We start from the raw sequence: 26,849 nt of genomic DNA, 5'->3' as shown, positions 1-26,849 counted from the left end.
CTGCTTAGGGTTGTCAAAATTCAAGCCTATATCTTATCCGTGGGCGTGCATGCAAAGGGACGTCAAGCTGTGTCAACCCTAATAATTGCTCGGAGCAATGCTGGGCCGAGCGGAGCCGAGTTTGGCCGAAGTTAGAAGTTTCGCACCCCCGGCCGGGGTTTAAACGTACCACCACCAGCTTAGAACCCAGCCGGCTATATAAACATTGACCAGTTTTCGTTTAGGATATTACAATGGAAACTCTCCACCCATTCATATCTGTCGCAAACACATATGTTGACTACCTCCCTCAGACTACGCATTATAAAACGGACTTGACTGGTATTGTTACTACTTGGCTTGGCACCGACTTCAAACATATCAGTTGGTAACGCATAGACTTAAAAAAGGATAATATTATATTTCATCCTTTTTGGAGTCGGTTTTCTTTTTTTTATGTAAAAAGTTTTTATTCCTTGGTATGCCCACTCTCATACCACTCGAAACTCGATGTAGAAGGAACTCACCATTAATTACAATGGCACTATCAGCACGATTTGGTGGATCAGACTGGTGAAAAGGCGTGTTCGAATTTCAACAAAGGTAAATCCAAGACCAAAGATAAAGAAATTTGACTACGAGTTCGTATTTATTAAGGTACTGTACCGGACATAAATTTTCATCATGAATAGAGCAATTTTTCTCTTCTGAAAAAGTAAGCAATTCTGACTTCCGCTGTATTTTTAAGCTAAGTGACGACTTGCTCCATCTACAAATACAAGGTGGTCTAGATCTTAATCTAAGCGCGAGCAAAGATAATGGAAACATAATTCTCTAGGCGCGAGCATTAACCTATCAAAAGAACACAATCGTAATTGATCGAACGATCTCGCGTCGACGTGACGTGTGTGACGGTCACATCCGAACATTCTATACAAGTGTGTGATATAAAATCATGAGTGAAACGTCGAAAAAAGTACAAATGAACAGTCAGAATAACGAGAATTATCACTTGGGACATCTTTTTAGAGACTGCATGCTTAAGGATCCGGATGCTGTGTGTCAGGTTAGTGAAAAAAAAAAGTTCGGATAAATGAATAGTTCCGTAACTATTTTTTATAGTTTTCTTCCTTTGTCGTCCACTTTTTAGTATTCTACCATACCTATTAGGTACCTAATAGGTAGGTAGGTTACCTAATAGGTAGATATTTCCTAAGTGGGTCGAATTTGAAGTTAAGCGACACAATTGGATATATAGATATAGCCACTTACCTATTCAAACAACAATATATATGTCCCTATATAAAACTTTAATTTTTTGCTTGAATAATGCATACAATTGATTTATTTTGACGTAAACAATATATCAATATATGGAAGAGACAGTAGATGTTACATAAAAAATAAAACTTTGATAAATATGAACTTTAAATTGAATCCGCTTTTTACAGAATTGTACGGAACAATAAAAACATTTAAAATAAACAACGCAAACAATTCTAAAGCTATTTTGGATATAATAAGTTCAGCTTTAAAATTTATTAGACTGTGGAAGTAAAATTCGTACAGTCAGCCAAAAAAGTGGTCTACTACTTTTCGACTCTATCATCTGAGGGGTCATCCATTAATTACGTCACACGAATTTCTAGGTTTTTTGACCCCTCCCCCCTCCTTGTCACACTTGGTCACATTTGGCAAACCCCTCCCCCCTAGTGTGACATCACATTTTTTCTACGAAATCGCCAAATCGAATTAAGTAAGGTAAAGGGCCCCTGTTTCGGCAGGTTAAGGCTCTTGAGAGTGAGTTGAGAGTTTGTGTATTTTTTTTTAATATTACTAAGCATATCAATACCTTGAAAGCTTTTGAATATGTTATATTAGTTCTTTGTTAATAATTTAATGTATAAACTGTAGGGTTTTAGTTGAAACTTTTTTTTATATGAATTTTTTCGTGGACCTCTTATTTGGCTCCCATTTCGTGATACAAATTTAGGTCAGCCCCTAAATTCGTGAATTCGTGTCCCCTGTTTCGGCATAAAGTTTTCTTAGAGTAATTGGTGATAAATTGATAATTTTCTGATAATCATTTTAAATATTTAACGGTCTTCCCTACTTACGAATAATTGTAAGGTCAAATAAAAAAAATAAATAAAAAAAAATGTTAAATTGAGAACTAGCTTAAAGTTTTTTGTACTCGTCGACTTTAATAGTTGAATTAAGACTTAGGTAAACCATATGGGTACTTTAATACTTGATTAAAAGTCAAACTATTTAATTTAAATAAAACATAAAAAAATACAATAAAAAAAATAAAAAATAATTAAAAATAAAAATTTTTTACAAAAAATAATTTACTATCTTATACGTTAAAAATAAACATACACAAAAATAAATCAAATTTCAATAATAAATAAAATTGTGCTAGTAGTTAATATGACAATATACGTGGAACATACCTTAAAATGTTTAACTTGGGTCACATTCAAACTCGTTTTATAAGAATTCTAGTGAAAAAAACATATACCGAATTTCGCTCATACGAAACTTCATGAAATACATTAATGGTTTTCTAATTTATTTTTTTAATTATCTTTGTTGTTATATTTAAAAACAAGCACTCAAAATGTATCTAGAAAATCCTTGATTCGTTAGTGGCACGAAATAGGAGACATACGTAAGATAAAATGACCGCTATTTCGTGAGTCGATTTATTGCAATTTTAAGTTATTTCTATGCATATATTCAATCTTTTTTCTTATCAAATCAATTACTAAGGAACCCACAGAAACACTCCCAAAAACTTTTATCCGAATGGGTTTAGCTTTTCCTTCCTATAAGCTTAACAAGTGAGAGCGCGCACCTTACGCCTAAAAAAAGTGCACGCATACAACACAGCTATTCGCGGCCGTCTAACAGTTTCGACCGTCGTATTACTCTTAGTTTAATCACTAAAATATTGGTTATCATTTTATTGAAGAGATTAAATAATACAGATTTTTTTCATATGTATAATTTGAATAAAAGATATTTGAATTCCTTATTATTTGCGCCAGAAAAAAAACTAACGAAATAACGTACTAACACGAACTTGGGGCCGTTTACCTTAAGTACCTAAGTATTATTAATATTTTATCAAAATATTTTTGACGATATAAATATTAGTAATTTTATAACCCAAAACTGCTTAGGAAAGAAAATTAAACGAATAAAAACGATTATCGTTTTAAAAACTTGTTATTTAAATGTACAGCGAATAAAATAATTTATATAAATTTTCGATTACTGATGACGTCACAAAGTTTGTGTCTCCCCCCTCCCCCATGTCACAATATGTCACATTTTCTTGACCCCCTCCCTCCCCCTAAACGTGTGATGTAATTAATGGATGATCCCTCAGATTGATAGAGTCCAAAAGTGGTAGACCACTTTCTTGGCTGACCGTGCCTATAATCATGTAGCCATGAGATTGTCATCAATGTAGTTACCTAAGTGCTGATGTCCATCAGTAGTTGTTTATCCGCATCCTGTGTGACTGGCTTGTGGATGTGACATGCATGTCAGTCTAGCATCGGTCTATACAACGACAGCAAACGGTCGGGGCTACACCATAAAGGATGACTCACGTTTCACGTTAGACCGGGCCGGAGCTTCCGGCGCATCGTTTTCTATGCAATGCATCACCTGATCGCCTGTTAGTCAAAGAAAAGAAAGCGCCGGAAGCTACGGCCCGGACACGGCCCGGTCTAACGTGAGTTATCCTTAAATCGTCTGCAATAGTTAAGTAAGTCAAAGTCAATATGCTTTATTCATGTAGATTGTAGACCTAGCAACAAGCACTTATATATGAACGTTCGTAAGTATTACATATATTTATATTATTCTTAAGCTACTTACCGGAGCAAATTGATTGATGTTAATATTAATCCATTAATAGAGTGCAACACAATTTAACATTCAAAAGTCTGAGCCACACGTGTAAATCGCGAGACTGAAAGATATAGGCCCGGAGCGTCTCTTACGATTACCCAAGCACGCGAGGCCGAAGGCCGAGCTGCGGGAATGAAGTGCTCGCATGCGGACCTTTTCTTTGACGCAAAAGTACAATAAGTACCTGCCTATACTTACAGCACCTCACCGTCAGCATCAAAAGTTGCTATGTTTTAAAATAATAAACGAGTACGATTGTAAGTATAACCGTGACTGTTTCATATTCCAATTTTGTTTACTCCGAAATCAAGCCATGTTACCTACTCTATCCGGTATCCGGCCGGATGTTGAAATAATGGCCGGATGGGCCGGATACCGGATAGTAACCGAATATCCCGTGCATCTCTAATAAACACAATCCCAATTTTACAGATAGACGCAGCAACAGGCGAAGAGGAGACCAGACGGTCGGTTCTCACTCGCGCCACGACCCTGGCCAGGTGTCTGCGGACCCTGGGCCTGAAGCCGGGCGACGTGCTCGCGCTGGGCGGGGACAACCATCTGGACCTCCACATACCCTTCTACTCCGCCCTTATGAACGGGTACCCTATCAGTGGCGTTGACCCCTTTTTCAAATTTGGTAAGATTTACTTAAACTCTAGTTTCCTAGTACAACGGTGCCGTCATAAAGCGGCCGTCTCCATATAAAATACTACTAATCCTTATTTAGCCATATTATTTTGTTGTAGACGGCCGCTATACGACGGCACCGCTATCCTATAGGAAAACTGTGGCTGCAACGATCCAAAGTAGATCTTGGCCTCCGACTCCAAAGACCGCCATGCTACTCTGTCCAAAGCCGTTTCTGTCCAGTCGACGGCGCTGAGTTCGCTTAAGATTACAAGACAAAAATTAAAAGTTGTAGGTTTCCTGCGGAAATTACTGGTATTGCGCTGCGAACTAAATCATAGCCTAAGAACAAATCGAATATTTAGTAGGTATTTAGTATAGGATTTTTTCCTTGTAAGTAGGTAAATATTTATATCAGTAATGTTAATCATATAATAGTCATCATGATAATGATGACTTTCTTTACTGACAGGCGGTTTATTGACTTTCTTATCAGTGTTTAATCTTGATTAATGTAGGTAACTTGTTTTTTTCCGATTATTGTTGAAGTTATTAGCACTTTTTTAACGGTCTTAGTTGCGAACATCTTAAACCTAAACCTAAGTTATAACTTATACCTACCTTATAAGTTATAAGTTATACCTAATCTTCACTACGCTTTCCAGACGAAATCAAACAGATGTTCAAGCAAATTGAGCCAAAGATCGCCTTTTGCCCGCAGTCTTCATACCAGGACTACAGAAGAGCAGTGGAGGAGCTGGGGTTGGATACGAGGATAGTCACATTTGATGGCAGCGGGAACACAATGACCGAATTGATACAACAGTATCATGCCAGCGACCAATCTATAAATGATTTCCAGTAAGTGCCATTGTTTAAAGATAGACAGGCGGCCTGGCCAAGGTGACAATAGCTTGCCCTTCGCGAATCCTTAGTCTTAGCGTGCTTCGGAATTACCTATGTACGAAATATCATTTGATATTTAATTGTATTCGGGTAATTCCGAATGTCGGAAACTGTCGGATAATTTTATTCCGACTTTTATTACGGTGAGACTTTTATTATGATGGACGTTTGGGTGATTTTCATCTGAATTTCGGAATTATCTGACATTCGGAATTACCCAAATACACCTACCAGTCGCATTTCGGTGAAGGAAAACATCGCGAGGAAACCGGACTAATCCCAGTAAGGCCTAGTTTCCCCTCTGGGTTGGAAGGTCAGATGGCAGTCGCTTTCGTAAAACCTAGTGCCTACGTCAATTCTTGGGATTAGTTTTCAAGTGAACCCCATGCTCCTATGAGCCGTAGCAAAATTCATAAACCTCATAGCAACGACGTAAATGTCTAAAACGGTCACACAATATACCTTGACAAATAACAAATTAACACATTTCAGACTGTTCACAGTTCACCTTCTAAAACAGGACTTTAATGATGAAAAACACACTTCATTGAGCATGACCTGCATGACTTGACACATATCATTTGAGATCGCGTCACTATCACAAACATACCGTGTATGGGTATGGCAATTAAACTATTATTAATAATGTTTATGTGCCAAATTTCAACTTAATTGTGACGTCTTATGGGTGAGGGTACTTCATAGCGGTTGGCGCATACGCTATTATTAACGCCGCCCCGATACTACTGCGGTGCTATGCGACGTAAGCGCCAGCCGTCATAAGACACCTTTTCTCATGAAGGGTCATAATTGGTCCAATAATTTCGAGGAAAATATTAGGCTGTGACAGACGGACAGACAGATGCACGAGTGATCCGACATTTTTCCTTTTAATAAGGTACGGAGCGCTAAAAATGGTTTATGATGTCCATGCCACACTTCGTCGCTGCCCCTACAGGCTAATGGCTCCCCTACAAGATGGGCCAGCGCTGCCACTCCAAGGGACATTTATGCGTTAGAGGGAGCAAGTGATATTGCTATCTCATTCTACCGCATGGCTGCGTCCCATGTGCCCAAGCCGGCAAGTGGCCGGCGCTGGCCCATCGTGTAGAGGATCCATAAACTATACCGAACTGTTTCATGTTATCTTTCAGGATAGCTGACTTCGACACGGATAAAGTGTTTGCGTTTCTAGTCGCCACTAGTGGGTCCACTGGGTACCCTAAAGTTGCAGCTATAAAGCATCAGATCATCGTCAAGATCATCAAAATTTATACAGCGGTGCACACTTCAAAGTAAGATGCCATTATATTTATTAAACAAGCGAGTGTTATGCGTTAATTTGTTAAATATCAAAAAGTGTCGCCATCTAGCGGAGGCAGTTATAAAGTCGACCCAAATTTTTTTTATTAAGCTATGAGCTTCATCACATATGTTCCTTGAGTAATTCTAAGCATTTCAAGCCTCGGAAGCAATAAGAAATGTGCGTCTACTCGGATTTGTAATGGATTCAAACTTTCAACCTCTTTTTAACCCTGTTAGGGGATGAATTTTACAAAACGCTGAAATTACTTTTCCTGTCTTTAATAATATCCCCAAATACAAAGATTCAAGTCCCGCGTTCGAAAAATTTTTTTGATATCCATACAAACTTTCAACCCCTTTTTCACCACCTTAGGGGAAAATTTTCAAAAACGCTGAAATTAGTTTTCTTGTATTTTAATAATATATCGTTTTACCAAGTTTCAAGTTCCTAGCTTAAAATAAAACTTGAACCCCATACAAACTTTCATCCCCTTTTTAACCCCCTTAGGGGTTGAATTTCTCAAAATCGCTTCTTATCTCTTGTACAATTTATAAATTTCAACTTTCTATCTTTTGTAGTTTCGGCTCCGCGTAGCAAAAATCTTCAACCAAAATTTTCACCTTTTTACGTTTTTCTTGTAAAATTACTATGAAACTGAAAAAAAAACAAATCCCAGCAATGAATTCTACGTCTTTGGTTTATACGAAAATGATACCAAACTTGCCCTAGTAGCCACCAGGATCAGAATCGATTTTTTTAAAGATGACGGGTGGCGGCCGTCTTAGACGCACGCTTCTTTTTGCCTCCCAGGCTAGAAATGCTTAGAATTACTCAAATATCAGATGTGATGAAGCTCATAGCTTAATAAAAAAATTTAGGGTCATGTATGGCAGCGTTACAATAAATGATTCCAGTAATCTACCCGAATATGAAAAGATTAGAAGTAAAGAAGAATTTGAGAGAATCATAACTGTGACTACAAAATTTACTTTGACACACCTCTTTCTCTATTATTACAAGCTTTTATTTAGTTTCACCCATAGACTAGGAATCTTCTAGACGGAGTTTAGAGCAATTATTTCATGCAACCGATGCTGCCAAAAATGCGGGGGTGCGCGGGACGAGGTGAGCGAAGTCCCGTGCCGTGATTGGTCCGTTCAAACGACGAACGAGTTCACGGACGTCACACAAAGACACTTTCGACTCGAACATGGAGTAAAATTACCGTATGCGTGGCAGCGGGGGTAGTGCGACTATGCTCAGTCTAGAGGATGTTTTGTCTGTGGTTTCACCTGACCGTTGTCTGTCTGTAATCAAATCTTCCAAGTTAAATTTGATCCACTTCCCGGTTTCCGATTGAGCTGAAATTTTGCATGCACGTATAAATCGGATGACAATGCAATATTATGGCACCATCGAGCTGATCTGATGATGGAGACAGGAGGTGGCCATAGGAACTCTGTGATGAAACAACGTAACCTAATTGTGTTAGGGGTTTTTAGAATTGTCTCGATGTGTATTAGTTGTCTGTCGTAAGAAAAGTACAGTCAGCGATAAAAGCTTGTACCAAAAATGAAATTTTTGCCAAAAACTTATTTAAATTCTCTTCGCTTATATAGTTTATCAAAGGACTGTCTCATTTCAAACATAGACAGAGAATCATACTATCTTTGTCTTACTTACACTAGTACTAACACCCAAAAGAAAAGGATGAATACCTATAGTTTTTTTGTTCTTATTTACTGACAAATTTGGTTTGACCAACTATAGTAATGAGGTTGTTTATATATAAGTTATTCGCAGAAATCGCGAAGCGTCTGGTTGACATAACTGGGCTATAACCGCGAAAATCGAAGTTTGCAAATTGCGGGCATTTTTCTCTGTCACTCTAATTATGCCTTCATTGGAGTAAAAGATAAAGATCCCCGCAATTTGCGAATTTCTAGGTATTTTCGCGGTAGCCCCTCTGGTGGCGGTTACCTCGCACAACGTATCAGCATTGCGATACAGCGAGGAAATGCCGCCAGCATCCTTGGTACAATGCCTCAAGGGCCTATTTTAGATTTAAGCTAGTTATTAAATTTTTAGTAATACTACTGTATATATCTTGTTTGTAAATAAATCAAGCGGTTTTTTTTAGTAATTACGTTGATTTTCAGAAATTTAATGCCTGCTCTGAATTTGTCAGCCGTCCAGTGGTTTACAGCCTACCTCAATGCGATTTTAATACCCGCACAGAATCAGATCAAGCTTCAGACCTCGGCGCCTGCTACTGCTGAACATGTTATTGACATTATCAATAAATATAAGGTAAGTCATGGGGAAGGCCGGTCAATATAGGGTAAATCATGGGGACGGCCGGTAAATATTGGGTAAATCATGGGGAAGGCCGGTAAATATAGGGTAAGTCAGGGGGAAGGCCGGCAAATATAGGGTAAATCATGGGGAAGGCCGGTAAATATAGGGTAAATCATGGGGAAGGCCGGTAAATATAGGGTAAGGCATGGGGAAGGCTGGTAAATATAGGGTAAGTCATGGGAAAGGCCGGTAAACATAGCGGTAAGTATAGTCATATTAACGTTAACTCATATTAAAGTTGGTTAATAACGAGCCTTGATTTGTACTCGTTACATTTATTTTGGAGCTTAGATATATACCAAATGGAATTGGAATACACCAAATGCTTTTCTACATTTGATACTCAACATAATATGAAAAATTTTAATAACAAAACTTCCGTGAGTAACCCACATATTAAATATATTAAGAATGGGTCACTCACGTATTCTAAGTCGAAAAACGCTCGACATGTTTCATGTTTCACTCCGTACCGAGGAGTGTCATTAGGAGCTTGCGTTTACGGTTTGAAAAATATTAATTAATACTTATACCGGGTGTGGCCTGTAACACGAGCAAATAATTAAAACATAGATTGTACTCCTCAGAGGGTGACACTTTTGTTCAACAACTTTTAAAAATTATGAATTATTTAGACTCCCTATTTTTCATCTATCTATACATATAATAAAGCTGTAGAGGGTCGAAAGTCTGTACATGGAAGATATTTGAAAAAAAGTTGGCTGGGGATACTTAGAATCGATAACAGAACACGTTCCAACAGTTTTTAGAATTTTTGTCTGTTTGTCTGTTTATCTGTTTATCTGTTTGTCTGTTTATTTGAACGCGCATCACGTGAAAACGGCTGAACGGATTTTGATGCAAACTTTACTAATCTGTCGAGAAAATCTCCGGCCAGGTTTTAGGCTATAAAAATGCAACCCTTAAAAGGGGGGGTAGCCACAACCCTCGCTTGATTTAAGTTTGCCGCTGAATGTTATGGCGCTACTTAGGAAGGAGGGGCACCAAAATGCCAGGTTGAAAAAGTAGAACAAATTTTAAAATTAGGGACAGACACATCGTTTTTACCACACGACTTTTTTTTAGCTGTCCAATAGCTAATTTGCAAAAATAATGGCGCGTAATTCTTTCGGAAACAATCGGTAGCAGTAGAAGAGTCGTGATTACATGCATATATTCGATTTCAACCCACTCTTTTGCGGTTTGGCGTTAGGTCTTATGCGAGGCCTTCTGCCTTACGGCAAAGTTGATCTTCTGCTTTAATTACACTTGGGCATGGATCCAAATCCAAGCTTTCCTCTTTCGCAGCTGGGCCTGCTGCCTTGCTCACACTTCGCCAATTCAATTCACTTCCAAGCTCTGCTTTCTTGCATCTTTTATGCATGAAAACAACCTCGCTGAGACCCTTAAATATCGAGCCTTATGCGAAGCTAGGCTGATAGAAAACTGTCCCATCCCTTCTTTGTATAAAATCCTGGATTCGCGCCTGGTTGGGACTAAAAGTAAAATTGCGTTTTTTATATCGAATAATTTTTTTCGATATATTTCGGTTTCGTTTTTAACTTTCTATGGTATGATAAAGGTGACATTCGGTTGGCGACTGCAGCAGCATTACTCTGTTGCAACGTTACTGCTGCGGTACTGTCAATTTTCGTCATAAAATGATGTGACTGATTTCCATACTAAAAGTAAAAATGTACAACTGTCTATCATTGCGTTTTTATATCGAAAAATTTTCGCGCTCGCTTCGCTCGCGTTTCCAATCACTTTCTAAGATGTGTTAAAGGTGACATTCTGGTGGCGACTAGAGCAGCATTACTCTGTTACAACGTTACTGCTGCAGCACTGTCGATTTTCGTGATAAAATGTTGTGACTGATTTCCATTCTCAGCTGTAATACGGCAATGAACTTCTTAATGACCCTAGGGAGAGGGGGCACCATGGTCTAGAAATGCTTAGGGCATCAAAATGTCTTAATCCGGCACTGTTTCGAACTTAACCCGACGAACGTGTCGCGCTGTACGCGTTCCAAAGCCGGGCGCCTTCGGCGCCCTCATACTTACTAAAAGAATCTGGCGTAGCCCGACAACGTGGCGCGCTGCACGCGGTCCAAAGCCAGGCGACTTCGACTTTCTCATACTAAAAGAGACGGGGTGCGTATCATAATGAATATGCACTTTTGGTATAATTTCAGTTTATAATCGTTCAAAAAGTATAATTATCTTATGTATAATGCACTAAATATATATTTTCAATTAGTATAACATAAAAATAATATAACATTCTATATACATATCGTTGTTTGGTATACTATACATATAAACTAACTATATTTAATATAACATTTATTACGCATATAAGTAAGGGGAAGGCCTATGTTCAGCAGTGGACGTCTTATGGCTGAGATGATACCGCATATAAATTAAAATAATTAATAAAATCTCATATAATTATCTGAACAAAACATTGGTAAAATTATTTGGATAGGATAGCTCAGAATTTCGAAGTTCGTAGTACTTAACTAATAATAACTGTCAGAAAAGTAGGTTAGGTTAGGTTTGAACTGTGACCCCTCAGAGAAAAAAAACTGCTACCAGAAAAGTGGGTTAGGTTAGGTTTGAACTGTGACCCCTCAGAGAAAAAAAACTGCTACCAGAAAAGTGGGTTAGGTTAGGTTAGGTGTACATTATACAATATAAAATTATAGAATTCATTGTTATACGTATCGCACGTTATACTAATTGCACGTTATGCCATTCATAATTATACTAATTGAATTTATATATTCTGAGCAATATATTATAGGTTTGTATACGTTCTATTACTTACCCAAAGAGACGTACGTGACACGCTGTATGGTTACCAAAGCCGAGCGCCTTCGGCGCCCTCATACTCAAGGAGTCGGGCATAGACCGACGTACGTGACACACTGTTCGCGTTCCGAAGCCGGGCGCCTTCGGCGCCCTCATACCCGAAGCGTCGGGAGTAGCCCGACGTACGTGGCGCGCTGTACGCGTTCCAAAGCCGGTCGCCTACGGCAGCCTCATACTAAAAGTGTCGGACGTAGACCAACGTACGTGACACGTTGTACGCTTTCCAAAGCTGGGCGCCTTCGGCACCCTCATACTAAAAGTCAGGCGTAGACCGACGTACGTGACGCGCTGTACGCATTCCAAAGCCGGGCGCTTCCGACGCCCTCTTACTCAGAACGTCGGGCGTAACGTACGCGTTTCAAAGCTGGGCGTCTTCGGCGCCCTCATACTAAAAGAGTCGGGCGTAGACCGACGTACGTGACACGCTGTACGCTTGCAAAAACTGGGCGCCTTCGGCACCCTCATACTAAAAGTCAGGCGTAGACCGACGTACGTGGCACGCTGTACGCGTTTCAAAGCCGGGCGCCTCCCTCATACTCAAAGCGTCGGGCGTAACCCGACGTACGTGACACGCTGTACGCTTGCCAAAGTTGGGAGCGGAAGGCATCCTCATACTCAAAGCGTCGGGCTAAGCCCGACGCACGTGGCGCGCTGAATGCGTTCCAAAGTCGGGCTCCTTCGGCGCCCTCATACTAAAAGAGTCGGGAATTGCCCGACGTATGTGGCGCACTGCACGCGATCCAAAGCTAGGCGACTTCGACTTTCTCATACTAAAAGAGTCGGGCGTAGTCGGACTACTACAAATCGCGCTCTAAAAAGTATGAAACAATAAGATAGAATTCTTTTAAGAAATTATCATGCAGGAAATTATAAATGATATAATTTTTTAATAAAAAAATTTGCCGTAATGTAATTTACTATTTTATATATATTTAGCAGCTTACTGACACAAACCGAATTCCACGCGGGCGGAGCCGCGGGCACAGCTAGTACTAAATAAATATTATCTTCAATGGACGTCATCGCCACGCCATATCATTGCGATTGACGTTGCTTGTCACGCCTTAAACATAACCAAATTCGAAATACATTGCGTCTTAGAATAAACTTTAAAGTGTATTAAAAATCAAACCACAAGTTATTTTTAAAAGTAGCTGAACAAATGTTGGTCAGTATGAGGAGGACAGCCTACAGTTTAATTTTTTGCTCATATTACAGGCCACACCCGGTATATTTTACTGGAACTTGAATTTGGACGACAGGTGTAAGTTGTAGACTAAAGTTACCTAAGTTTACGGCAGGGATGTTGCGCAGGTTGCGAATATTCGCAACCGCATCCGCAACCGCGCATGTGAGCCTTTAAATATTCGCATCCGCGTCCGATGTCAAAAAATCTGCATCCGCAACATCCCTGGGTTACGGTAACGGATGTTAAATCGTAATTTTTTTCGTGGTTCCAGCCTGTAGTGATGATGAGCACACCTTCGATCCTGCACCGCATCCTGAAGCACGATACACCCTGTGACCTGACCTGCTTTAACGCCATCGTCCTCTCTGGATCTTGTATTCAGACAAACCTCCTCGTCGATCTAAAGGTATTTAGTTTTTTTACCTCTCTTGGTCAATACAATGCAACCATTTACTTTAAATAATTTGGCTAATCCGCGGAATAATAACGTGCTAGTGATAAGTACTCGCGTTAGAACGGCCCGGTTCCGGGTCGAGACTTACGGTTCCGAAGTCTCGTTTTCTATGATGGGTGATCACCTGATGCTTTCTATGGAAACTGAAGTGTCGCGCGCCACGGCCCAGAACCGAACCCGTACTAGCGCGTCATCCTTTACACCTAATACCTACTTGCGTATTTTTCGCATACAGTTTTTAATTTAATGTTCCCACCCCTCTCACCTCGAAAATAAATAAGGGAAACGCACCAGTGCTCGACATGCTAATGCCCAGATGACAAGCTGCTGTCACCTCTATTTACTATGACTTGAGTTTCGAGATGACATATATGTACTGGGACCGCGTCGAGCACCAATACGTTTACCTTAATAAGTTAATAACAAACCACCACCAAAAGTACAAAACTCGACACGTGGTTTGAAAGCTGAAAATTTTGATAGTCTGGCACCTAGCGGGAGTAGGGGGTAGCTAATAGCAGCTACTGATTTGCAGGCAGCCCTTCGTCCAGATGCGGTAGTGATAGAGGCATACGGGCAGACAGAGTGCCTGGGCCTCGTGCTGCGGCCGGCGCCCGAGGGTCCGCTTGGGAACTGCGGCGTCGAATCACCCCTGTTTAAAGTCAAGGTAATACTAACACTAACGCAATTGTTGTCAGAAAAAAAAACTATTTAGTTACAAATCAAAATGAACGAACGTGCTCATCGACCACAAACGATCACAAACGGCCGATCACAAGTATAGTCTGTGCGGAAAGAGAAGAGTCGTGGAATGTATGGAGCCCAATACATTCCACAACTCTTCTCTTTCCGCACAGACTCTAGCTGCAATATCAACATGGAGCTGAGGTCATAGTACCGTCTCTTTCACTCTTGGCTGAGCTCATCTATTTGCCGTGAGTATAGGTAGAATGATTTGACGCTACGCACAGAGTTGGGTGATAGAAAACCTTCCCAGTTTCTCCGCCATCTACGTGATTTGGCAGGGCCGAATATCTCCGATGAGTTCCTATTATCTTTCTGGACGTCTCGCCTCCCAAGCAACATGCAAATTGTGATCGCATCGAAGCCCAATGAACCAATTGAAGAGCTTGCTGAGTTGGCTGACCGTATTCACGACGTAGCAACTCCTCAAGTTAGCCGCAGCATCAGCGCCTGATCCTCAAATGGCTATCCTCATACGTCAAGTGAGTGAGTTGACTAAGCATATGAAAGCGCTAAAAAGTCAGCTCGATAGTGACAGGCCGTCACGATCAAGATCTCGTGCCGCAATCGCTCCAGGTCACAGAGGTCGCAGTCGAAAATTGGCAAAAGCAAATAATTTACGCATTAAATACTTCCAATGACATCCTTCCGAATTTCGTCAGTTATAAAACTGTTCACAATCAAACAGCCAATCTTGTAAAATAGGTACCTTCTAAACCTGTGGCTTAACCCCAACTCTGGTGCCAATACCTATCCTATAGGTACCTATAGGTAATAAAACAACAATAAGTGTCATCATTAAATCGCCCCGGTAATGGCACATATGACTCGCAATTTTAATCTCCTTTATGTTTATTCCCAGCTAGTAGATCCGGTTACGGGAGAAACAATAACGGAACCCAACGTTCCCGGAGAGCTCTGGACCATGGGACCCCGCTTCACTGTACGTAGAAACATTTCTGAGATAATTTTCTTTAATTTACTTTCATCATTTTTGCCACATGCTTGTACCTATGTTTATATATTTAAAGAGTAAATTTACAATATAATCACATTAATCAGAAACAATCATTAAAAACCTAAGTTGCCTGGGGCGTCGTCCCCAGGACGCTTGCGGCGTTTCCTTGCTGTACTGCCAGACTTACCTCCTTACCTTACCTTACTCGAAATGTACCTAAAGACGATGTTCTGTATTTTGTTGTGATTTCCAGGAGTATTATAAGAACCCGGAAGAGACAGCAAAGGCGATAACGCCCGACGGCTGGTACAAGACGGGCGACCTGCTGCGGAGAGACGAGAACGGATTCTTCTTCTTCGTAGAGAGATTGAAGATGCTCATCAAATTCCGCTCTTACCATGTAAGATTCAAATTTCATAAGGTCTTAAGTGACCAACCGAATTTTCGGTTACGGCAGGCAGGTATCGGCATTAAACCGGTCCATTGTCACCCCGGAAGATATCTTCGCTGGCTTTCCGGCTTACTGATTTGGCTAAACATTAGTTGGAAATACATATTTAGCTGTAAAAACCATGCAGCTATTAGATACTTATGCAATGTTTTTTCTCTGAAAAATAAAATTGTCACAGGTCATCCCTATGGAATTAGAAGAGGTGATACGGAAGCATGATGGCGTCCTGGAGGCGTGTGTGACCAGCATTGATCACCCCGTGGACGGGGAGTGGCCGGTGGCGGTGGTCGTGAGGAAACCCGGGGCTACAGTCACTGCTCAGGAGATCCAGGATCTGGTAGCAAGTGAGTATACCCACGGATTCAGAGCACTTTGAAATTTGGCGCCCCGGGCCAATACGTTTCGCCGCCCCAGAACTCCCAGAAGTCAAGAAAGATAAACAATGCAATGGGGGTTGGTGCCCCGGGCCCGGATGGTCTAGGGTAAATACGCCCCAGATTCAGGGGCCCTAGCCAATATGACAATCATTGACAGAGAACGCGAATAGAAACTAGAGCTAGAGATGTATTTATGTACAGTTAGGCATACAACAATGCGCTTATATACGTCAAATAAAGCTACACCGGCTCTAACTCTACACCTCTGCCTGGAGGAGATCTTAGTTCTCGAGGAGAACTTTTTGAAGTGAAAACTCCTTTCGCGGCGCTGTGCACTTTTAGTGATGGGGAAAAAATGTTAAACTCGCGAGAGCGTAAGACGTAAGACGCTTCGTAAGACGGACACGTGACCTGATAGAAAAACTGTTACAATGTCATTGAGTTTTCACTTCTGCCGGTGCCGGCACTCTCGGAGTGCAACCCGTTGTTTTTTTAAACTGTTGATTATGGTACTGAGGTTTATGTACAGATGTAGTGCATAATTATTTTCCAGCGTATTTTCACGGAAACGTACGAACGTGTTTTGTTATTTTAGTCAGCCTCGGTACGAAAAGTAGATACTGAGGTTGACTGAAGTAGCATGACAATCACGAACGTTTCCGAGAAAATACGATGGCAAACAATTTTGCACTACATCTATACTTTCTCTGTGACAGGTAAACTATCGGAGCACAAGCGACTGCGCGGCGGCGTGGTATTCACGAACGAGCTGCCGATGACGTCCAACGGAAAGGTCGCCAGGGCCAAAGTGAAGCAGCTGGCCAGGGAGGCCCAACAGATGTGAATTTACTTCGCAGTCTTCTCATTGGACGCGGATTCGCACGAGTCTGTGGTGGGCAAACTGGACATCTCTATGGACCTAGAAATAACCAACCACCCTGGTATAAATAACCAGCCAACCTGGTATAAATAAACTTCGGAGTAGCTCCCACAATTATCTCCTTTTGATTTTGACACGATCCCAAAATCAAAAGGAGATAATTGCGAACAGTACCCCAGAGTTTAGGGTGGCTGGTTAGGGTGGTTGGTTGGTGGTGGTTTGGTGGTGGGTGGTGGTTAAATTGGATCAACAAGAAGATTTACCATTTTGAGTATTATACTTGGATATACATATATCACAACAACAATCTTAAGTGAGAAATAAATAATGCATAAATGTTTGCAGTATCTACTTGATTTTACTAGATTTTCCCTGAAAACTCTGGCTAGTACCGTCGCATTAAATAAAAATTTTCATTCATTCATTCAAAAAAAAAAGTGTTAAAAATATATTTTTATAATATGTATGCTAGTTTTAAGGTATTTATGTATGGGCCACTAGTTGCCTGAAATAAAGATTTTCATTCATTCATTCATTAGTAAAATATTCCACACAAAGTATGTCTACTATTAGTCCCTTTAATGGTATACGATGCAAACGAGCAGACGGGTTGCCTGCCGGTAAGTGATTACTGCCGCCCATGGACACTCGCAACACCAGAGGGGTTGGAAGTGCGTTGCCGGATTTAAGATGGGATTCTTGAAAGTTTGAAGGCCGTTTCGGTCCGGAATTTCGCACTCCACAGTTCGTCCATTATCCCGCTAAAGTTTCTTCCCGATAAAACGTACTGCGAGCTGATTTGTTGTTGAAAGGTACTTATCAGTTTCTTCGTGTTGCCGACTCAGGGGATCTATGCTCTGCCCATTTAAGACCATATCGAGAATTCTATTTCTCTTCAATTTCCCGGTGACGCGGTGACTGTTCTCGGGAAATTGTCGACGAAAATGACTCCACCGTGCAGATGTTTGCTGTTTAAGAGTCTACCTGGTTAAGAGCAATGATTATGAGCGTACAAATTCCACACCACAACTTTAGGATGCATTTTTAACTGAAAAATAAAACATAACAATAAAACATAACAATAAATCATAACCCCTTACCTTAAGGGGCCCACTGATTAACAGTCCGCCGGACGGTTATCGGCCTGTCAGTTGTTCGGAACTGTCAAAATTTTGTTCTAACCATGTTCTAACTGACAGGCCGATACCGTCCGGCGGACTGTTAATCAGTGGGCCTCTTTAGTTACACGTGTGAGCGAGACAACGTAGAACTATTTGATTCCTTACATTTTAAGGATGACTCACGCTTAGACATGTCATTTTCTATGACGGCTGATCGGTGATCATGTGGTGCTTTCCATAGAAAACGAAGCGCCGGAAACTCCGGCCCGGTCTATCATGAGATTGGAGCATGCTTGGACATTCGAGATAAAGCTCTGGGCCTGACGACCCTCCGCGGGGTCGGCCTTCGGCCTCCCAGCCTGAAGCTCGCCCTTCGGGCTCGCCTAACCTACTTGGAAATTTGAATTTGGCCTGTGTCCGCCGCCATTTTGGATTTTTCCAAATTTTTTTTTTCACATAGTAATCTTGGGCCTCCAAGCTCGCCGCATGCCAAATCTCAGCGCACTCGGACCAACTTGAAAAATTAAAAAAAAAAGTCGCCCTGTGTGAAAATTTTTAAATGCAGTTTGTTTTGTCTTGGGGCCCTCTATGACATTTGGTCGAGCACCCCCCCACCCATCTCGCACCGTTTAAAAGTTGCCATACAAAATTAAAATGACCATTATTTCTGCCATCTTAGATTTTTTCCAAAAATTTTTTTTTCGTAGGAATTTAGAGGCCTCTATCTTTCGCCATGCCAAATTTCAGCGCGCTCGGACCAACTTGAAAAAAAATAAAAAAAGTCGGCCATTTTGAAAAAAATTAAATGTATTTTGTTTTGTCTTGGGGCCCTCTATGATATTTGGTCGAGCACCCCCACCCATCTCGCACCGTAATATGAATACTTTTTGAGATATTGGGGAAATTAAAGATCTCTACTTTTCCCCCCTTTTTTTGCTTATAACTTTTGATATTTTGTGCGTGCTACTACACGCTTCGAATACATTTTTCTAGGCATTATGACGAATCTAATGAGGTATCACACGTATTTTTAGGAGTATTATCTCTATTTTTCACCGTGTTCAGTTTCTCGAACAAGACTAATACAACCAAGCGCAAGATGAACTGCCTGTAGGCACCTTGAACTCTCAATTATATTTAATTCATGTCGAATTAGTGATATGTATTTAGTTCTTAAATAATTGTATTGCGATATGCCTATTATGGTAATTTTTCCAATTATTTCTATTTGACATTTTATATTTATATAAATTTATGATTATGATGATGAATTTGCACGCTTGACAGGCCTGGCGCGTTGCATGCGATCCAAAGCCGGGCGCCTTCGGCACCCTCATACTAAAAGCGTAACACTATACATATATTGTAGCATCCCCATACTGTGTCAATCCAAATAAATAATTTCTGAATTTAAAGGAGTCAAAAAGAGCACGAAGGAATATAATCATTTTGCAGATCGGACGTAGGTATATCAGTAAAGGTGAAATACTGTAAATATATCATACTTACATACTCACAATTATATTATCTAGGAATATAATATTATTTACTTACATTGAAATTGGTTGCTGACCTAGTGAAAATACTGAAATATTTTAACTGTTGATGTAGTAAAGCTAGGCGCTTTCAAGCACCTCGTAAAGTATTAGATGCTTCTGTTATCAGAAAGTGTGTTTTTATAGCACTTAGTGACTTTTTCTTACGTTTTATATGCTTTGTTTCCCATTGTTTGTAAATGGTAAAATCACGTGACCGCGCGGAACACACTGACGCAGGTCCGTCCTCTACAAGCGCTGCCGCGCGACTGAAGAGGGCGTAAGTGCCTTCGCAAGTGATGGCGCTTGCGGATTTAGTAGGTATTGAAACATAGAAATTATTTTAATGATGTTACCGAGACAAAGTGATCCAAAACATCTAGATTATCTTATTACCTATACATTTATGTAAAAAACAAGTCAAAAAAGTTTGTATTGTAGCTCTGAAATTGATTTATTGTTAAAAAAAGGCGTAACTTTGGAATTTTTTTCTATCGAGCAAAGTTTATCTAATCATGTTTTTGAGATCCAAAACGTATCTGCCAGATCCATAAGTATAAGATATATTTTTTTCACAAGTTTAAAACATTGTTTCTTATATTTCCGATGGATTCAAAAAACTGGTTCGCTTAGCTCCTACTGAAAAAGCTATTTCGACTTCAGGTATTTCGTGCATTAGGTGTATCGAATTTAAGTATTTCGTCCATTAGGTATATTAACTTTAGGTAATATTAGATCATTAGGTATTCCGACTTTAGGTTATTCATGCAATAGGTATATTTGCTGTAGGTGTTTCGTGTATTAGGTATATTAGCTTTAGCCTTCGGTCTAAAAATACCATCTCACCCCCTACCATCCCTACTCACCCCATTTTACGGTATATACCGTATATTAGAAAATTAAAATATTAAAAACATATCATGTTTTTTGCAACCGTATTATTTTATTTATTTATTTATTTATTTATTTACATTATGATCTAAAGAGCGCTACGATTTTTCAGAAGTGTAGGTTCTCTTGTAGGTATATACTTATAGTAAACGCCTCTATAATGGAACAGTGTGTTAATTCACCAACGCCATCTTGACGTGTAGGTATATGCCATAGGTGTGGCGCCATCTATTCAAGTAAGTATAACTTTTTCTTGATTTCCGAGGCACGTTTTTTCCTTAGAGTTTACTTATCTTATACGGGGTTACATAATTATACCGTTCAAATAGGTACCTAATCCTAATTGTTATAAGCTTATCAAGCTATCATTATCAACGCAACGCTGTTTACCGAGGTGAGGTATTTATTAGAACTAATTAGAACGTTGGACTTTGTCCTATACATACACTAAAGTGCAATGACCCATTCTTCACTTCCAACGTAGAACCTATGACATGACCGATTTTCTTTGTTTTTGAGTAGTTATAGGGCAAAATCGAAGCGGAAAGTATACGGCTCCGAAAAGTTAAAATGATGTAGGTAACTAAACTTAAAAAACAGGTAGGTAAGTATGTAAGTAATAGCAGAGACATATATAACTCCGTTTATACATTGGTCCCTGCGAAAAGAGTACTGAATCTTTTTTGTTTAAATTTTGTGTAGATTATTAACGTTTAACAACATTTTTTGCTATTCCCCACTGTTTGAGTTATTTACGAAAAACTAAAAAACGGGACCTTAGAAGTGATTATAATTAAATTTCCCGCGTTAATATCTCTTTGAATATTGATCCTAGGGAAAAATTGTACTGGATATTTCTTGTAGGCAATTTTATGTAGATTACTTATGTAATAGAATTTTTTTTGCTATGTGCCACCGTTTAAGAGTTATTTAAGAAAAACTAAAAAAAGGGACCTTTAATGTTAAATATCTCACTTCCGGTCAAGATTTCGATCGAGCAACTGGCAAATTCGGATTCAGCGGGGTCCAATTAGGTTAAAAAACCCGGTTGCCAAAAAGTAATATGATTTGCCAGTCGCATCAAGAAGGAGGCGATTTTGAATTTATTTGCCTAGTCTATAATAGGTACCTACTTTCACAAAAAGATCGTTATTTATGGAATGGGGAGTCAAATATCAGAATGGAAATTGTATAACAAATCCATTTATACCCAAATTTCAATTGCTTATCGTAAACAAATAATTAGATCGTACTTGGAACTTAAAATGCTGAGTGCAGAATCGTATCATTTTCTGCACACCTTTTAGAACAACAATGACCCTCTTTTAATTTAGAAGCTTAATACTTACAATGGAAATGCTGCACCCATGCATATCCGTCGCAAACGCATATATATTATATGTTGACTACCTCCCCCAGACTTCGCATTATAAAACGCCTCGCGGTCAATATTAGGCCAATCAAATTAAGTCCATAAAAGCGTTTTGGAGGAATTAATTCCCAGCAAGCTGGAAATCGTTTAATACCTTCATTTGGTCCTAAATGCGTGTGAATAAATCCTAGGTATGCCCACTAGGAAACTACTCGAAACTCGGTACCTATAGAAGGAACCCACCATCAACCATCAGGAAGGTTTTGGTGGGTCAGACTGGTGAAAATGCGTTTATTCGATTTTAACATAGGTAATCAGACAAAAAATAAAGAAATTAAAACGACTGCCATGTCATTACAACTTTGACTATAGTTCGTTTTTTTAGCATTAGAAATAAGGTAAACAATCTTGATGTGTCTTTTAATTGAAAAACACATTTTAAAAATAATTTACGGCAAATATGTAACAATTATGAATCTAATATCTAATACGATCATTGATATTATTCTGCTTTCATAAGTAATAGTTTTTGATTTTAAAAAGGCATTTTCAATTAAAAAACAGGTTAAGATCGCTTACCTTCTTGCAAGTTCTTTCTAATGCTAAAAAACGAACTATAGACCAGGTATTACGAAATGTACGAATTCGTATTTATATAAGATACATTACCGGACATCAATTTTCATCATGATTAGAGCAAATTTTCTCTTCTGAAAAAGTATGCAATTCTGTCTTGCGCAGTATTTTTAAGATAAGCGATGATTTGCTCCATCTACAAATACAAGGTGATCAAATAATCTACGCGCGAGCATTAACCTATCAAAACGGAAAACACTCGTAATTGAGCGTACGATCTCGCGTCGACGTGACGTGTGTGACGGTCACATCCGAGTATTCTATACGAGTGTGTGATACTTAGATATAAAATCATGAGTGAAACGTCGAAAGAAGTACCAGTGAACGGTCAGAATAACGAGAATTATCACTTGGGACATCTTTTTAGAGACTGCATGCTTTTAAGGATCCGGATGTTGTGTGTCAGGTTAGTGAAAAAAAAAGCTCGGATACCTATAGACTCCCGCCATAACTGTGGGACGAGATTCGGCTCTCATTGACATAGAAACCGAAGTTTTTATTTTATGTTTGTTTGATTGAAATAGGTTTTGCTAGGCATTGTTATGGTAACCTATGAATTTTAGATGATTTGGAATAAAAATTGTCGAGTTACGATTTTTTTTTCAAAAACAATGTATAGAGTAGGAACAAGAAATCATTACTACGCAAGAACCGCAAAACAAACCGTGATATCCTCGCAGGTGGTTATACTACGAATTATTCGTGATTTTTCGGTATAGTACATCCCACCAAAAACATTCTGTAAAAAACTAGCCAAGTCTCGATGGAGCTGCTTGTTTATCTCTAAAAAGTAATGAAATCTATACAAAGTCGTGCCAAGTCTAAGGTTCCTTACTGCGATTTCTTTATTATTATAGTTAATGTTGTGTGACTTGGCCATTGAAGGGTACACAAGGGTACAAAACCAGGTGCTCCATGACACCATTGCACCAATCTGTCGCCAGAACCGCTACCCATTGACGATGGAAAATTGCCACTTGGAAAACGTTGATTCAATAACCAGTCAATTGTAGGCTTGATAAAGCTGCGTATTTCAATAATACTTATGTATGGGCGAGCCTGAAACAAACACTTCTTTTTGATGCAATGGCAGATTGGTGCAATGGTGTCATGGAGCACCTGGTTTTGTACCCTTGTGTACCCTTCAACGGCCAAGTCACACAACATTAACTATAATAATAAAGAAATCGCAGTAAGGAACCTTAGACTTGGCACGACTTTGTATAGATTTCATTACTTTTTAGAGATAAACAAGCAGCTCCATCGAGACTTGGCTAGTTTTTTACAGAATGTTTTTGGTGGGATTTCACTTCTTTTTGTAGAAACGTGGGCATATTGATTTATTTTATTAGATTTTCTTATTTAACACATTTTTTTTCTTTTTAGGAGTAGTTTTTTTATTATTACAAATCTTTCTATTCTTTTTTTCCGGTTCTGATTCTTGTACAGTAGCAACAGTTTTTCGTATTGCCCATTCATTAAATCTAATAATTAAATGATAATCAGTAATCCGTCACTAATCATCATATAATGACTTGGCAATCGCACATAATGCTTTACTCGTACCGTACTCGTAAATATGTGTAATGCTCAAACTGCAATTAGCGCTAGCGTTATGTTCAATTAGAATTATTTTTAATAGGTGACGATGATCCTTTTGTCATTATGCAGCCGTGCGATGGCCAAGTCATTATACGTATTACAAATTAAAGATATCTTATTGATACGGTTTTAACACCCCCTGGCACTGATTAAAATAACCGACTTGGTTTCACATTACATCTCAAAACATTTTTGTAGTAAAAGCGTTGCGAGACTTGCACCTTTTTACATGTAATGTTTTTGATGGGATCTCATCTCTTTTTGTAGGCAGTCCTTCTTTTCGGGTACTCATACCCATACTATGTATACACATATCATAACTAAACATATCTTCATTCATACTCACATCGTACATCGTAGTGTACCTTTACTTTACCTACTATTTGTAGGAACTGCAACAGTAACTTTGTAATATCATATATTTATATGGGATTACAAACTTACTTATGCAGTTCTTAGATCATTAAAACGTGACTGATATTGATATATTTTTAGGTTTTCCCTTTATGTGGCCATTAAACCCTAACTCTGTACCAAATTTCAGCTCTCTGAGTTTATGGGAAGTACTAGTTCTATTCTGATGATCATGAGTGAGTTTCATAAATGCGAAACTTTGCTTTCGCTTATCTTCGGAACTAAATGACCTACAGACTTGAAATTTTGGATTTTAAGTATGTGATTATAGCTTACTGGATGACCAAAATTTCTGCGTTCTGGTCTTATCCAGAGGTTCTCAAATAGGGGCCTGAAAATGCGGCGAAATGGTTCCAGTAAAGGATGGTACGGCAGTGTTTGCTTCGCGCTCGACTTGGCGGGGGCACTGCCGTGCCCCCCGATATATCCGTCACGGGTGCGGTTTTTTTTAAAATCATTAATGGTTTCTATGGAAAAAGCACAAAAACCAAAGTCAACATTTTAAGATTTTTTTATGTGACGGATATACAGTAGTATGCCAAAAAATCGTGCGTGCGTGCGTGCGTGCGTGCGTGCGTGCGTGCGTGCGTGTGTGTGTGTGTGTGTGTGTGCGTGCGTGTGTGCTTCACTTTATAAGCAATTCAGTTTCATTATAATTAAGGGATTCTAACCATCTTTTTACAGTCATTTTACATTTAGATAGCGGTAACTGATAAATTGATAGTTTATGGTACATTTGGTGCGGGGTGCGGGGACAGCATGATGATGATGGATGTGACAGGCGAGTATGTATAGCTAGAGTCCGTCTAAGCTAAGTTTGCAACGATTTGAACAAAACAAAGTGTGAGAGTGTCATTATAAAGGTAGTATATTCATAGAAATTTTACATTAATATATAATTACATCGCTTCAATTTGTCATTGCAAATGACATGCAGAGTTAAATAGCTTGATCCGTATCGTGAGTTAGGTTAGAACTGGGACCTTTACAAAAACCAACTGCTACTAGAAAAGTTGGGTTAGGTTAGGTTAGAACTGCGACCTTTACAAAAACCAACTGCTACTAGAAAAGTGGGTTAGGTTAGGTTAGAACTGCGACCTTTACAGAAACCAAATGCTAGAATGCTACAAGTTAGGTTAGGTTTAGGTTTGAAAATTAATTAATACAAAATATCTAGTCAAAATACAATATTTAGATGAATACAAAGGTACCTAAGTATAATTTAAAGCGTCAACCCGCTGTCGAATCGTATGCCGACCCTGGTGCGGTTCGATAAGAAATGAAAATTGGGCTTCACTGCGGTAAAAAGGGCAGTAATCCTTCGCTTCACTCTAAGTGGTTTTAGATCGAAACGATAAAAACAATCACAATTTACAGATAGACGCAGCAACAGGCGAAGAGGAAACCAGACGGTCGGTTCTCACTCGCGCCACGACCCTGGCCAGGTGTCTGCGGACCTTGGGCCTGAAGCCGGGCGACGTGCTCGCGCTGGGCGGGGACAACCATCTGGACCTCCACATACCCTTCTACTCCGCCCTTATGAACGGGTACCCTATCGGTGGTGTTGACCCGTTTTTCAAATTTGGTAAGACTGCGGAAGTTCTAGCATTGCTACTGCGTTGCGACTCTTCGGAGAAAAACTTTTTCACACCACCTATTCGGAAAAGAACTTTTTCTTCCCTGCTAGGAGGGATCAAAGTGACACTTTTCTGTTCAAGCACACTATTTTTACATTTTTTTGTACATTATTTTTTTAGCTTAAATAATCTGTTTAAGCACCAGATTGTGTCAACATTAAGATTTTTAGGGTTCCGTACCCAAAGGGTAAAACGGGACCCTATTACTAAGACTTCGCTGTCCCTCTGTCCGTCCGTCCTTCCGTCCGTCCGTCCGTCCGTCCGTCCGTCCGTCCGTCCGTCCGTCCGTCCGTCCGTCTGTCTGTCACCAGGCTGTATCTCACGAACCGTGATAGCTAGACAGTTTAACTTTGGTCACCGTGTGTCAACAGTTTAACCGTGTAGCTTAACTTTGGTAAAAAATCACGTTTGTTGTATGGGAGCTCCATTTAAATCTTTATTTAATTCTGTTTATTAGTATTTGTTGTTATAGCGGCAACAGAAATACATCATCTGTGAAAATTTCAACTGTCTAGCTATCACGGTTCGTGAGTTACAGCCTGATGGTGACAGACGGACGGACGGACAGCGGAGTCCTATAGTCCCTTCGGTCGTGTTTTAATTTATCGC

At 39.6% G+C, this 26,849-nt stretch overlaps 1 protein-coding gene across 5 annotated transcripts in view; it reads left to right on the top strand.

Annotated features, from left to right (window-relative positions):
- Window positions 1-907: 907 nt before the first annotated feature.
- LOC134674749 (uncharacterized) overlaps window positions 908-26,849 on the top strand; it is a 35,906-nt gene continuing 9,964 nt past the window's right edge. For 2 of the 5 annotated variants that reach the window (XM_063532881.1, XM_063532876.1), the window contains exons 1-4: window positions 908-1,045; window positions 4,339-4,546; window positions 5,202-5,397; window positions 6,597-6,737. In XM_063532881.1, the coding sequence (XP_063388951.1) occupies window positions 935-1,045; window positions 4,339-4,546; window positions 5,202-5,397; window positions 6,597-6,737 (656 nt within the window). In that variant the 5' untranslated portion in view covers window positions 908-934. Of the gene's footprint in view, window positions 1,046-4,338; window positions 4,547-5,201; window positions 5,398-6,596; window positions 6,738-8,907; window positions 9,059-13,439; window positions 13,575-14,157; window positions 14,290-15,228; window positions 15,310-15,577; window positions 15,725-15,953; window positions 16,120-16,868; window positions 17,024-25,980; window positions 26,189-26,849 lie in introns of those variants that run through there. The other 3 variants (XM_063532878.1, XM_063532879.1, XM_063532880.1) reach the window with 3 other exon arrangements.

The sequence above is a fragment of the Cydia fagiglandana genome, chromosome 20 (assembly GCF_963556715.1).
Source record: "Cydia fagiglandana chromosome 20, ilCydFagi1.1, whole genome shotgun sequence".
Classification (NCBI taxonomy): Eukaryota; Metazoa; Arthropoda; class Insecta; order Lepidoptera; family Tortricidae; genus Cydia; species Cydia fagiglandana.
The sequence above is the reverse complement of the archived record's forward strand: the minus strand, read 5'-3'. Positions and strand labels throughout refer to the sequence as shown.